We start from the raw sequence: 15,014 nt of genomic DNA, 5'->3' as shown, positions 1-15,014 counted from the left end.
ATAAAATAATGCAGAGGTGGAGGCCGCATGAATCATACTCCAGGGAGGACCCAGATACCGAAAGAGGCAGGAGACACCCTGAACCATCCCAGAGAGAGGCCGTCCCAGATTCCACAGCCCCAGACTGGCGCATCTACCCTCCTCCCTGTTCCTCCTCTTCCTGCTGCAGCGTGGAAACCCCATTTCCCTATTGGGAAGGGGCATGGGCTAATGTCTCTGGATCCCTGGCTGCTGGATCCTGGGTAAGGGGCCTGGTGGGGTCTGATTCTCTTCTCTCCAGCAGCCTGGTCCCATCTTCTGATAGTCGAAAAAGCCACGGCCAGACTCTTGGACTTGTAACCATAACCTCCACAGAGGAAGTATACCTCTCAGGAAGTGGGTTCTCAGGGCAATAGTGGCATAAAAATCACACATGTAGCCAGGTTACCCTGAAAATCCTTATGCTGTCCTCTGGAGCTGGTTATAGCTTTATAGCCCTTTTCAGGAGTGTCCTTCTCTGTGCCATGGTATGAGACCTGTCCCGTGAGGCTGAAGACAAAGTACAGAGGGAAGAACAGATGTAGTGCTCAGGGAGTCAGACGTGGCTGCTCTTAAATCACTGTCAAATCCTCAGAAGTGAACGGGGCAGGGTGCAGAGTGCTCCCTGTATGGCTTCTCATGTTGTTCTAACCTGCAGCCTCTGTAGCTCTCATAAACTAGAATCAATTTGTCATGGGGGGGGGCTAAGTGGGATAGCCTCAGTGTGGCAGGGATGGTAAGACCTTGGGTCCCAGGCTGCCTGGGTTCAAACCTTGGTTCTGCCTCTTGCTTTTAATTTTTTTGGTTATATACCCCAAAGTGGACTTGCTGGAGCATATGGTAGTTGTATTTTTAATTTTTGGAGGAACCACCATACTGTTTTCCCTAGTGTCTGCACCATGTTACATTCCCACCAACAGTGCACAAGAGTTCTTCTTCCTCCACATCCTGGCCAGCACCTGTTATTCTGTTGTTTTGAGAGTAGCTGTCCTCGTGGGTGTGAGGTAGTATGAGTTTTTTCCTGATCTGTCTTTACTTTGGGACTTTATGCGATGCCTTAGCAACGTGATGACAGTGCTGAAGGTCACAGCAGGGACATGGCGGTGTTCAGGGGCAAGGTCAATTCTGCGTCTTTTTAAGCTCTTGATCCTAACCATTCCCCTATTTCACCTCCCCAGTGTGAAGAGGCAAGTTTGTGGCACAGGACTTGTTCTGGCACATTCTGTGAGGTATAAATGTGATACATGTCTTCTGAAAGGGACAGGGAGAGTGCTGTAGTGTGCAGAGAAGGGAGGTCCTGCCCACCAGAGAAATTGGGGAAGGCTTCCTGGAGGAGGCAGCATTTTAGGTTTGGACATGTGGCAGTGGAAGGGAAGGGTGACCCAGACAGAGGGAACAGCGTGACAATATCCAGAGGTTAGAGAGAGCAAGACAGGTCCTAAGCTATTCCTTTGGCTGTGAAACAAGGTTGGAGAAGTAGAATGGAGTTAGCTCCTGCAGGCTGAGATGCTGGGCTGGGAATGTGTGTGGGTGGGGGACACTTTTTTTCTGTAGACAACAGAGACTTGCTGGGCATTCTCTTAGCTGGTGAGGGAAGAAGGGCAAAATCAGTTTCAGGTATGCAAAGACCTTTAGCAAGACCATGAAAAGCAAGGTGTGCAAAGCTCGTTTTCAAGAGGGGTGAGAGTGGCTAAGTAAAAACACAAAGAACTTCTGGAGTCAGTAATGATGTTTCTTGTTTTAGTCAAGGTGAACTTCAAAGGTGGAAAATGAACCTTGGGGGAAGGTTCCAGTACTCCCTCCTGTGTACATATTCAGGATGAGATTGTTCCTGAGTTGAGTGGGGTGAATTCATTTCTTTGAAATGGCTTGAAATGGAGGATGGCTTGAATCAGCTTACAGGGCCGGGGTGGCAGGAGAGAAGGAAGGAAGACCCAGGGGAGGAGGCTGCATCGGGAATGGGAGAGCGAGTGTATTGCCGTGGGGTCTTTGGGGTGGAGGGAATAAGCATGATGTTTCCAGACTCTCCTCTGTGGCAGGCGCCTTCCCTTCTCCTCTGTGCCTCCTACAGGCTAGAGGATCCAGTCTGAGCTGCAGGACTGGTTACCTGTTTTTGATTTCTGACTGTGAAGGTGTCATGGCTCAGCCTGGGGCCTTTGCAGAGCATCCAACAGAAACTCACAGATGGGCTTTCAGAAGGCGGCCTGCGTTTCCTGCTTCTGTTGCTTCCACATACCACACTTAACACTTCTGTCACCCATATTTATTAGAGATGGGGTTGTTAATGTCGCGATGAACCAGTATCCAGAGTGATGGAAGCACAGCTTCCCACGGGCTTATCTCTTCACTGCAGTTTTCAGATTTCACTGTGGTTTTGTAGAATCATTTGACTGGCAGGCCAGTCCTATAAAATATTTACAGATAGTGTCATTATTCCGATTTTCCAGATATGAAAATGGAGGCCTGGAGAGCCTGCATGAATTATCCCAGGTCATACAGCTAGAGAGTGGCTGGGACAGGTCAGGCTCACATCTCAGGCTTATGCCTGGTCCCTTCAGTGTCCCCTGGGTCTGGCCCTCTCACAGTCACAGTGGTGGCTCCATCCAGGAGAGACAGCAGAGCCTGCCTGCACACAGCACCAGTCATCTTGGTCAGCATCTGGAATCTGCTCGGGGGAATGATGCGGGCAGGAACAGCTGTTTGTAGAACTCAGATGCCCCTCTCACCCCTCCCTGGTCATTTGCCCATGAGCTTTATTGAGAACCTCCTAAGTCTTATTCCACTGCAGTGTCCCTGTCCCACGGCCCCCACTCTGCAGTGAGCAGTTAGACCCTGCTGCAGCAGAAGCAGCCGCTCCGCCAAGCTCATGTGTCTCCAGCAGCCACAGAAACAAGATGGGACCTGCCCTTCTGCTCAGGCTGCTACAAGCCTGGAACACAAGGAGCAGGGGCTTTGGGCTCAGCAGCACTGGGTTTGAAGCTTGTTTTTGAAACTTCCTGACTGTGTGACCTTGGGCAAGCCACTTAACCTTGGATGAGTCACTTAAGCTTCCCCATCCATGATTGGAGGATGGCCATGCCAGCCATGTGAGGCTGTTTCAAGGATTAATAATCAAGGCTCATAAGCACAGAGCACAGTGCCTGGACATAGTAATGAATTCCAGCAACAACCATCAGTTACTAAATGCTGACTAGGTACTAATATTTTCCCCCAAAATATGTACCAAGTACCTATAATGGGCCTGCTGTGCATACTGGGGATACAGCAGTGAACAGACAAAGAGCAGACAACACCTTGGCCACTGTCAAGGGCTGACGCTCTAGTGTGTTGTGGGGGGACCGTGAGGGGCATGAAAAGGAACAATATACAGTCTTTTGTAAAATGAGGGAGAACCGAGCAAGGAACAGGCATGGGAGGGTGGTGTATGCGCGGGGCAGGGTTAGAGAAGGGGCAGGGAAGGCTTCACTAAGAAGGTGACAGAAGAAAGGATCTGAAGCTGATGAGGAAGTGATTGTACACGGATCCATCCTGTCTGGGCAGAGTGCTCCAGGCGGCTAGAAGCCTCAGGCAGGAGAGCAGGGCCTCTTGAGGAGCAGCAGTGAGACCTGTGGGATTACAGAGGAGTGAGGCAGCAGGCATGGGCAACTCTGAGGACATGGCCGAGTCTGGGGACTTTCCTCTGAGTCAGATGGGTGCCATGGCAGAGCTTTGAGCAGAGGAGGGACCTGGTGCATATGAGATTCCGGCCAGACTGTCCAGGCTACTGGATGGAGGGTAGATGGCAGGAGCAAGGGTGGAAGTTGGGAGCCCACGCATCCTCATCCTCACAACAGCCCTGGACGGCGCTATCAGTTAGGGGTGTTTTTGGCTGTGGATCACAGAAAGCCTGGATTATAGGAGCACACACATTCAGGTGTTCACTGTTCTCTTCAGAGGTGTAGGGCTGGGCAGCCCCAGCTCTGGTTTGTTAGGGAGTGAGTCTCTCCTTACTGTTGTTGGCTCTTGCCTTGGGCTCATTGCTTCACAGCTGCAAGGTGGCAGCCACTGCTCCTGCCGTCACAGCCTCTCACAACCGTGCCCAAAGCAGAGTGGGTGGAGGGAGCAGGAGGCCCTTCTCTTGCTGTGTTCCTGTCTTTTCAGAGTAGAGAATCTTATCCAGAATCCCCTAGCAGACATCTGCCACCATGCCTCTTGGCCAAAACTGGCCCAGAATTACCTACATCCATTCCAGTTCCTGGTATAGGGGAATGGATAACCTAGCCTGGTGTCATCTCCTGGAGCTGCTCTGGCTGCCTCTTGGACATAGTTGAGGCTCCGTGGCAAGGCAGGAAGGGAGATGGCTACAGGCAGTGCTGGCCCCAGGCAGGTTGCACAATTCTCATTTCATAGACTGGGCAACTGAAGATCCGAGAAGCAACAGGGCTTTTCCCAAGGGTGCCCAAGAGTGAGGGGCAGAACCAAGACTTGAACTCAGGCCGGTGAGAGGCAGTGTGGTGCATTGGTTAAATGCCCAGGCACTGCAGGCAGGCCAAGCAGCTGGGCATGTGAATCTTAGCCCCATCATTTCACCCCTCAGTGAGAGTTGAGCCTCAGTTTCCTCATCTGGAAAGTGGAGATAACAACAACACCATAGAGGAGGAGTGAGGATTCAGTGAGGTAATGCGTGTAAAGTGCTGAGCACGGTGCCTGGGACATAGGAAACAGTACATTTGGTGACCAATTTTATGAGTTATTATTCTATTAATATTATTAGCAGTAGTGGTGTTATTTTCACTGGGCCAGGCTGCTTCTCACAGCGTCGTTTGCTTTCCCATAGATGAATTCCGATTCGTGCCAAATGCTGGTTGAATTTTCAGCAAGTGATTGAGGCAGATTACCCTGTGCTTGATAGAACTGTTATTACAGTTCTGTGATAAAGACTCATTTTATTCTGATGTAAAGAATTTATGGGGAGGTGGCGGGGAGGTGGGGAGGTTTGTTTTCATCCTTAGTATTCAGAGTGGGCTGCTGCAGACACGGGCTGCCATCTGCGTGTTCCTGGGCTTGGCTGCAAAGACGCCCAAGCTCCTCTTGGCTCTCTCCCTACTGGGATCTTCATGTCCTGGAGCTGGAAGGGCCCCGGGGTGGGGGCGGCGGTGGGGTGGGGTGGGGCGGGGGACTGCCTGCAGGTCACCCAAGGAGCTGGGCTAGATCCTGGGTGTGTAGACCCCAGGCCGGGCCTGGCGTGTTCCAAGGCCTTAAGGTGCAGCATGGAGGAGGGGGCTCTGCCAGTCGTGGCAGGAGTGGGGATCAAGGCAGGAGATGCCTACTGTGTCCTCAGCCAGCCTCTCTGTTCTGTCCCTGATCTGAACCCCACCTTCCTCCTACATCAACACCATCGTAAGACACACCACTTCTCATGGGGGATCTCTAGAAAGTCACCCCTCTCCTGCTTCCCGTTTCCAGGAGTCTTCCTGGAGTCCACTTTGGAGCCTGTCACTGTCTTGCTCATAGCCCAGCCTCTTTTAGCCTGGCTCATGGCACCCTCACCAGTGAGGTGAATCTCAGCCATTTCCCCCACTCTCCTGCCACACTGTGGCCATACAGGACCTGTGTGGTGACTCTACGGAGCTGCGCACCATGCTGTGTGTGGGCTTAGCACATGCTGTTGCTCCTGGAATGGCATCTTCCCTCTTCTGTCCCTGGCTGCCTCCCCACCCCGCCCCAGCCTTTAAGTCTCATTGGTCATATTTCTGGGGAGCTCTGCCTTTGGCTGGGCTCCTGGGAATAGACTCTGAGACCAAGATTTGCCTGAAAAAGGTTTGTAAGAGTATCCTCAAGTCTGAAGATATCCACCTCCTCCTCTCTGGAACCTGTGAGTGGAACCCTTATATAGCAAAAGGGATGTTGCAGATGTGAGTATGTGATGGTCTTGACATGGGCGATTGTCTGGGTGGGCCCCGTGTCATCACAGGGGTCCTTGTAAGATGGAATCAAGAGGTCAGAGAAAGGGAGACGTGATGCTAAAAGCAGAGAGCAGCTGATCGGAAGATGCCGTGCTGCCAGCCTTGAAGATGGAGGATGGGGCCGTGAACCAAGGAATGCAGGCGGCCCCTAGAAGCTGGAAGAGGCAAGGAAGCAGGTTCGCCTCCGGAGCCTCTGGGAGGAGTGTGGTACTTTTGGCACACTTTATACTTCCAACCTCCCAAACTGTCAGATAACAAATCTGTGTTGCTCTTAGGCTCTGACTGTGGTGATTTGTTACAGTGGCAGCAGTGCCTTGGGGTCAACACTGGCAAAGGAGTGAGGGACACAGGGTGGGGCTGCAAGTGCCGTCTCAGCACGGATCTCGGCAGGTCCCACAGGGAGCTCTGGAGCTGGGATGGCCCTGCAGAGGTGTCCAGAATTGAGGCAGGGGCTGGCTTTTACCCACCCCCATCAGCTACTAGCCACAGAGCTGCCTCCAGGGAGGGGTGTGACCCTGGTGAGGTGCTCCCTTGGCCTAGGGCAGTTCTTGAGGAGAGACTCGCTGCCCTGAGGAGGAGCGCCTTGGTCCTGGAGGGGGTGCAGTGTCCCGTCCTGGGTGGCCTTGTTCTTTTCTCTCAGCATTCTCTTACCACCCGGTGACTCCTGAGCTTCTGGAGGGACCCAGCACAAGGCCTAGCGCAGACTCCAGGCTCGAAAGCGTTTAGTTGGAACTCCAGCCTGGCTCATGTCCACGTGGTCGTCCCAGCCTGCATAGCAGCCCACAGTCATCATCTCCCCTGAGGAAGGCCACGCATGCTTTCCAGGTCGCACCTGTTGGCTTGGCTGAGATGCCGCTGTGAGGATAACGACAGCCACTGTTTTCTAGTGCTTCCCTGTACCAGCCATGACCCTACGCACTCTACACAAATGGACCCATTCATCCCTCATAGCAGCCCAAGGAAGTGAGCGTGACTGGTTTCCCCATTTTCTGGATGAGGAAACTGAGGCACAGAGAGGTGAAGCAACTTGGCCGGGGCCACACACCTAGCAAGTTGGCAGTCTGGCTCTGGAGCCTGAACGTGCATTAACCACCATGCGGTTTCCTCCCAAATATGCAGAGCTGCCTGTGACAAGGGACCAGGGTGGGCCTTGAACTCAGGTCCCCTCAGATCTGCTCAAGCCTTGGAGCTGGCACAGCACGGGCAGGATGGGTCAGATCATGGGGGCAGAGTTACTGTTCCCAAGTCTGACCTCAAGTGTCCGCAGAGCCTGCTGTTTCCAGAATATCTGTCTACCCAGTGGCTGCATGTGGGTCTCCTGCTTGCTCCCTGCAGAGCCCTGTGGGCCTCACCAGAGCCCTCCTTGCTAATGTGGTCATTCTGTCTGAGGAGCAAACTGGGGCTGGTCCTGGACTAAGGCAGCTGGGTCCATCCCACAGAGCAGTGCCCTCCTGGCACCGTCCTACATGGGATAGACCACCCTGACATACCGCAGAGTCTGCCATCTTGGAACCAAACCCTGGAGAGTCACTGTCTATTGGACTCTTTCCTGACATCATTTGGCAACCAACAGGAGCAAAGCCACCGCTTTTTGTTCCCAAGCGGTGGTCCCAGATAGGGTCCCAGAGAGAAGCAGCAAATTAAAGAGTTCGGAGTTCCAGAGGTGGGCAGAACCCAGGTCTGACTTGGCCACGAGTTGGCTGCGACTGTGTGACATTGTCAGGTTTCCCAACAAGACTCGTCATGTGCGCAACAGAACCAACAGTAGCTAATACTTACTGAGCATCTGCTAGGGGCCAGAGAGTAGCCACATGCTCTCACTTGTCTCTTAATTTGATCCTCTTCGTGGTAACCTTACAAGACAGACAGATATTATTGTATCCTCATTTTCAGGTGAGGAGGCTGAGGCACAGAGAGGTTAAGTAACTTGCTCAAGGTCACACAGCTGTGCCCTCCCCTGGGAAGCTGGGACTTGAGTCTCTCTTCTTCACCACCTCTGCCCAAGGTGGTTGAAGAATTCAATGAGATAACACATTTAAAGGGCACAGAACACTTGATAACTCTTGGATGAATAACTTCCGAAATAGAAATCTGGTTGGATGGCTTTCCCTAATGAAATGTGTCTTTCCTGGTGCCTGAAGGTTCCCCCACCACTCCCTGTCCCGTGGGCAGTCACACTGTGCTCTCTTTGGATCCCTTACCTGTCACTGGGTCTTGTGGCCAGGTGTTTCTCGTCTCTTTGGGCTAGGTTTCAGCTATTCTGGTCCCCTGCTTTCTTTTCCATGAATCCGTCTTTCATATACCGGAGACACACTTAACCTGCACGTTCCTGCAGCTTCCCTCATGGATTAGGAACCGTTCTAGAATCTGCCCGCAGCCATCCCTTGCCTGTCCTCGCGAGCCCCACCCTGTCCCCCAGCACCTGCTGTGGCCACTGTGACTCACCTCCTCCTGGGCGGGGCTTGCTCTCCTGAGCACTGACCTGAGCTGTCCCATATTCTGGAATGTTCCATTTTCCCTTCCCCCCCACCGGCTGACTCTCGCTCACCCTCCTGTCTCATCAGAGACACCACTTTTCTCCAGGAAGCACCCCCCACGCCAGTCAGGACCATTGCCCCTTCTCTGCACCCATGTGGCCCTCGAGCCACTTTGTCACGCGCTGCTCGCACTGTACCGTGAAGTCCTGTTGACTGTCTGTACCACTAGATTGTGGGCCCCTCACGAGCAGGACTGTGTCTGTCTCATCTCCAAGCCCCAGCACTGGGACTGCATTTAGTGGGTGCACCCTATGTATGTAGAGCCAGGGACCATCATGGTCCTTCAGGATGGATGGCAGAGCAGAAGTCCCCCGGGGAGACAGCAGACGTCAGGAGAAATAGACCCCCCAGGTGATAGGAGACCCCTGGGGAGGCAGGAGACCCCAGGAGAAATAGGAGACTCCCGAAGTGACAGGAGACCCTTAGGTGACAGGAGACCCCTGAGGTGATAAGAGATCCTTGGGGTGACAGGAGACTCCTGAGGTGACAGGAGACCCCTGGGGTGACAGGAGACCCCTGAGGTGACAGGTGACCCCTGGGGAGGCAGGAGACCCCTGAAGTGACAGGAGACCCCCGGGGTGACAGACCCCTGGGGAGGCAGGAGACCCCTGAGGTGACAGGAGACCCCTGAGGTGTCAGGAGAGCCCTGGGGAGGCAGGAGACCCCTGAGGTGACAGGAGAACCCTGGGGTGACAGGAGACCCTTGGGGAGGCAGGAGGCCCCTGAGGTGACAGGAGACCCCTGGGGTGACAGGAGACCCCTGAGATGATAGGAGACCCCTGGGGAGGCAGACCCCTGAGGTGACGGGAGACTCATGAGGTGACAGGAGACCCCTGAGGTGGCAGGAGACCCCTGGGGAAGCAGGGTGGTGGCTGCCCTGACCTGGCCTGAGCCTTGATCCTAAGGAGGGCAGATGGAGCCTAATTGAGACCCCAGGGCACGAACACTCACCCCCTGACTGAAGCCTCAGGTGAACGTGGCCACTGTGGCGTGAAGAACATGAGTGAAGCGTCTGAGTGGTCCCGGGTGTTGGCCCTGAGGGGATCCCGGAGGCCATCTCCCTCAGCACCTTTCCCCCACTACACTTGCAGCTGTGACCAAGAGGGGGTGAGGGGCTTCCTCAGGGTCACCCATCAAGTCAGAGGCAGAGCTGGGGCAGGAACTGGAATGTTCTAGGGTATCTTCCAGGCCTTGGCCTGGGCCTCCTTGCCAGCCGGATAAGATGTGCTCTCCAAAGTACGAGAGGGGGCTCTGCAGCCTGCTGTCCCCTGAAGGTATGGTTCCCCCAGTCCCTCTAATGTTATCCTCTCCCTCTGACAGGTGAACCTGGTGCTGGGGGACGGCCGGTCCCTGGGCCTCACGATCCGTGGGGGAGCTGAGTATGGCCTTGGCATTTACATCACTGGCGTGGACCCAGGCTCTGAAGCAGAAGGCAGCGGGCTCAAGGTGAAGGAGGGCCTGAGGGAGGGAAAACTCTGTGCATGGAGCTCTTTGCTGCTGATTTTGAATAGACCTCCAGCATTAAATAGACCTCCAGCTGATTCTCAGAGCAATCAGCACCCCACCTTGAGGACTGGTCCCAGCTGGGGAGCCCTCCCTGGCTGCTGTACCTCTAAATTCACAGCTCACAGCAGCGGGGTGGCCGCCTACGCAGCAGGCCAGCCCGAACTTGTCGTGCTGCTTTTTTGCAAACACTGCTGATGGCCTGTGGTGGCCCTGGCTTCAGGGTTTGTGACGATGCGTGGAGAGGGAAGAGGAGAGAAAGTGATAAGCTGGGTTGGGGGTGCCCTGGGCAGCTTCAGGCCTGGCATTCAATCCAGACAACCAGCAGTTATCGAAATGATATTACTGGCTCCCATTTTAAAGAGCGCTAATTGTGTGCCCAGCGTCTGTGATCCACTTTTCACCTGTCATCTAGTTGACTCCTCACGTGACCCTGAGGGGTAGGGTATTACTACCCACATTTTCCAGTTGGGGAAACTGAGACATAGGTTAAACTGACTTGTCCCAGGCCACACAACTGGTGGGTTGCGGAGCAGACTTTGAACTTAGGCAGTCTGAATTTCAAAGCCCTCACTTAGCACCCTGCAGGGTAGCCCAGGAACTTGCTCAGACAGACAAGACTGCTCATGGGGACGCTGGACCCAGGACACCAATCACCAAATTAAAGAGCACCATGTGTTTAAATCCTGATGCCAGGGATGCCACAGCAGCAGTGATATGGAGTGGTGACCATGGCACAGGTGGCCCTTGAGCCAGGCCATGGGGAGTGTGAGAGAGAGGGATGGGTAAAGGGGAAGCATGGGAGTGGCTGGCCGAAGGACCATGCGTGTCTGACTGTTGGTGACTGACTAGATGGATGCCTAGTCTGTGTGCAAAGCCAGGGGAATGAAGCACATGATGAGGTTGTATCTTTGTAACAAAGGGCCTTCCTTGCATGCCCTGATACCAGGAGATTTCATTTTCCATGCAGACAAGAAGAAAAGGTCACATGTGGCCACCAAGCCACGTCATGGCAGACAGCCTGGAGTACAGAGATGATATGTCTGTCAGGTTCTCTTAGGAAACAGGCATTTTGGGAAGAGCTCCGAGTTTGCAGTAGGGAAGACTGGGTTCAAGTCCCAGTTTTGCTGCTTTTGCTTTCATAGCTGTGTGATCTTGGAGAGTCCCTCCACCTGTCTCGGCTTCCCTTTCCTGTTAATAATACTAAGTAAGCCCTCACCAGACACTGAACCTGCTGGCATCTTGATCTTTGATTTCCCAGCCTCTAAAACTGTGAGACATAAATTTCTGTTGTTTATAAGCTACCTAGTCTATGGTACTTTGTTATAGCAGCCCAAAGGGACAGACAGACATCATCATCATCATCATCATCATCATCATTATGGACATAATCATTAACATCTACCATGTTTCCTCTTTCCCAGTTACTCTTCCAAGTGTTTTACATCATTAACTTGTTTAACCTTGCTTCCCTTCACTATATAATAATAATAGGTAACATTCCTTTCTCAGGGTTATTGCAAAGATCAAATGGGGAATTATTATTATTATAGTAAACATTGCCACAGGTTGTGTTCCTCCAAAATTCATGCATTGAAATCCTTACCCACAAGCTGATAGTATTAGGAGGTGGGGCCTTTGGGAGGTGATTAGGTCGTGAGGGTGGAGCCCCACGAATGGGATTAGTGCCCTTATAAAAGAGGCTCCAAGAACTGCCTCGCCCCTTCCACCATGTGAGGACACAGTAAGAAGGCACAGTCTATGAACCAGGAAGTGGGCCCTCACCAGACACTGAACCTGCTGGCGTCTTGATCTTGGACTTCCAACCTCCAAAACTGTGAGACGTAAATTTCTGTTGCTTATAAGCCACCCAGTCTGTGGTACTTTGTTATAGCAGCTCAGATTGACTCAGACAAACATCATTATCATCATTGTTATAGACATGGTAATTTACATGGATCATGTGTCTTCTTTCCCAGATGCTCTTCCAAGTGCTTTATGTCGTTAACTTGTTTGACCTCATGATACTCCCGTGAAAGTAGGTTCTATTGTGAGCACCATTTTATGTTTTTATTTTTAATTTTTGTGGGTACATAGTAGGTGTGTACATTTGTGGGATACATGAGATGTTTAGATACAGGCATGCAGTGTGTAATAATCACTTCGTGGAGAATGGGGTATCCATCCCCTCAAGCATTTACCCTTTGGTGAGCACCATTTTACAGGCTCAGTAGGTGAGACTCGGAGAGTTGCACAGCCAATGAGAGGGAAAGCCAGGATTCCCATCCAGGAATGAGGAGTCTGGTTCTAGAACTGTGCCCATAACCAGGCCAGCCAGATGGGTAGGAGATGTTCCACAGTGTCGGCCGGGTCTAGTTGATTCTGAAACGTGTTAGATCTAGGTGCTTGCTTTGCTTTTAGCAGGTAGGAGTAAAGCTTTGTTGGGACTCCAGGGGGAAATAATCTGATAATATTCTGTATGGAATTTTTATTTAATAAATTTATGTTGGAATAATTTTAGACTTAGTGAAAAGTTGCCGAGAGTTCCTGTTTATCCTTCACCCAGCTTCCTCTAATGTTGACATCATGTATAACCGTGGTATATTTGTCAAGACCAAGAAACTAACATCAGTACAATATTGTTAAACAAACTACAGGCGTTATTCACAGTTTCTCCACTCATGTCTTTTTTCTGTTCCAGGATCCAGTGTAATCCAGCATACCACATTGCATTTAGTCTGTATGAAGTTTAAATGCCATTTATTTTCCCCAAAAACGTAAAGATTAGAGACAGTTTCTAAACACAGAGTAAAGATTTTGAATAAGTGGAGGAGACTGGGGAGAAGGAAAATGGGGGCAGAGGAAAAGAGATGAAGCAGAATGAGTGATTTCCCAGAACACCTGCTGCATGGGGGTTCAGACCCAGCTACAAGCGGGACACAGACTTGGCTCTGAGCTTCCTGGCAGCCAACACAGAGAGTGAAGCAAGTCAGTGATGTCTGTAAGAGGAAAACAGACCAGCTTTGTTTGAAAAGCCTAGTTATTCCTCTTTCTGAGGCCTCAGAACAGTTTTCCTCTGGTCCCTCCTTGAGAGGATGTTGTGTGGTGCCATAGTGTCCTTGGTGACATAAATGCATGAACAGCTTACATAACGTTGTTGGTGGTAAGTACCCTCTGATTAAATCCACGTTAAGAGAAAGGGAGAGAGGGAGCGTTCCAGAGAGACAACACGTTAGGTCTTGGCCTGAGAGCACTGGGCATCTCACCCTGTCTCTCTGATTACTGATGGGTGGTGTCTTTTATTATCCTGTTACCCTTTTATTGAGCAGTTACTATGTCACATACTGTGCTAAATATTTCTTATTCATTATTACACAATTTTTGCAGTGATATATTTTAAAAAAGAATGTTCTTCTTGCCGATTTATAGATAATAGATTTAGGAGCAATGTTAAGCAACTTGTCCAAGACCACCCAGCTAAGTGCTAGAGCTGAGATTTTAACTCACCCCAGCAAACTCCAAGTCCACGTTCTTAACTACTATGGTATAGTGCCTCTCAGTCCTCGGTTTACAGCTGAAGAAACCAAGACTTACAGACTTAAACTGAGTTGCCCAAGATCAAATTCTTTCCGTTATCAGAGCTGTTATTTAAACCGAGGCCTGACAGAGCCTGGGGTTGCCTTGAGCAGGGAAGGACAGGAGCCCTGGGGCCTCCACTGACCAGCTGTGTGAAGGTGGGCATGTCCTTCCCCTCCCTGGGCCTCAGTCTCCCTGCTTGGACACTTGGGCTAGATGATCTCCGAGGACTTCTCCTAGATCTGTACATTTTCCTGGTCTGAAAAGTTGCAGAGTTCTCTTTACATAGAGCAAAAATTTTGAATGAGTGGAGGAAATTGGGGAGAAGGAAAATGGCGGACAGGAAAAGAGATGAAGCCTGGATGAGTGATATTCCAGAACACCCTGCTCTGTGGGGCTGCAGACCCAGCTACAGGCAGGACACAGACTTGGCTCTGAGCTTCCTGGCAGCCAGCACAAAGAGGGTGCCCAGACACCAGGAATGTACTCCACTCTGTTTCACCTATAGTTTTCATATTTACAAAGAGATGCCAAAACCAGTAACCAGCTGATAGATCCCTCTTTTGTGTGGAAGGATGTGGACATTCCGTGTAAGCACGTGTCTGTGGCTCTCCCTTGCTTTTCCTCTTTCCATTTAGTCTGTGAGTATATATACTCATGACTCCTATAAGCTAACACTGTACTTTGCAGCTTCTGAGCTGAGCAAGACAGACACAGTCTCTGACCACCTCAGCTTATATTCTAGTAAGAAAAACAAAAACAAATTACACAACTGTGTATTTAGTTACAATTGTAATAATACCAAGATGGCAAAGCACATGGAACCAATTGAGTGTATGCCCGGGGAGACCAACCCTGGTCTTGGATATCTGGGAAGACTTCCTGGAGGAGGAAGCATTTCGGTTGAAATTTAAAAGAGAACAAAACTAATTATGTGAAAGAGGAAGTGAGAATTCCAGGCAGAAAGAACAGCAAATGCCAAGTCCCTGAAGTGGAAAGAAGTGTTCCAGCGTGCAGAGGAAGGCCCATGTGGCTGAACGTGGAAAGCCAGGTGGGGAGAAGATGCCTTGGCAATGCTGCTGAGGAAACAGCCCGATCACACGGGAGATGTAATTCACCCAAGACTGTGCAGCTGTGTAAAGACGATGATCAAGATCTGCAGTTATTAATGTGGAAGGATGTCCGTGGGCTGTTATTAAGTGGAAAACTCGGGCTGCAAAACCACATAGCTAACAGGATTTCATCTGTATTCTATATGAATGCAAAAATATGCATAGAGAAACATCTATGCCGGACGCACACCACAGTGTCAACACTGGTTATCTCAGGTGGTAAGATGAGGGATGATTTTCACTTTGTTTATGTCCTTAGGCGGCATCTGAATGGAGCAAGTATTCCTTTTATAATCTTAAAAACAGCAACAATAAAGTGATTT

At 51.1% G+C, this 15,014-nt stretch overlaps 1 protein-coding gene and 1 long non-coding RNA gene across 4 annotated transcripts in view; one reads left to right on the top strand and one right to left on the bottom strand.

Annotated features, from left to right (window-relative positions):
* Positions 1 to 15,014, top strand: part of WHRN (whirlin) — a 110,891-nt gene that overhangs the window by 30,761 nt on the left and 65,116 nt on the right. For 2 of the 3 annotated variants that reach the window (XM_054520516.2, XM_009244788.4), the window contains one exon: positions 9,821 to 9,946. The exons of the other annotated variant lie outside the window; for it this stretch is intronic. In XM_054520516.2, the coding sequence (XP_054376491.2) occupies positions 9,821 to 9,946 (126 nt within the window). The remainder of the gene's footprint in view (positions 1 to 9,820; positions 9,947 to 15,014) is intronic. 3 annotated transcript variants of the gene reach the window in all.
* LOC129047994 (uncharacterized) lies at positions 4,783 to 8,416 on the bottom strand. The gene is made up of 3 exons (XR_008509953.2): positions 8,165 to 8,416; positions 7,743 to 7,816; positions 4,783 to 6,818 (listed from the first exon to the last, which is right to left on the bottom strand). It is a non-coding gene; the product is annotated as an uncharacterized LOC129047994 (long non-coding RNA).

Source organism: Pongo abelii, chromosome 13, assembly GCF_028885655.2.
Source record: "Pongo abelii isolate AG06213 chromosome 13, NHGRI_mPonAbe1-v2.0_pri, whole genome shotgun sequence".
In the NCBI taxonomy this organism is placed as follows: Eukaryota; Metazoa; Chordata; class Mammalia; order Primates; family Hominidae; genus Pongo; species Pongo abelii.
This window is presented reverse-complemented; position numbering and strand designations above follow the sequence as displayed.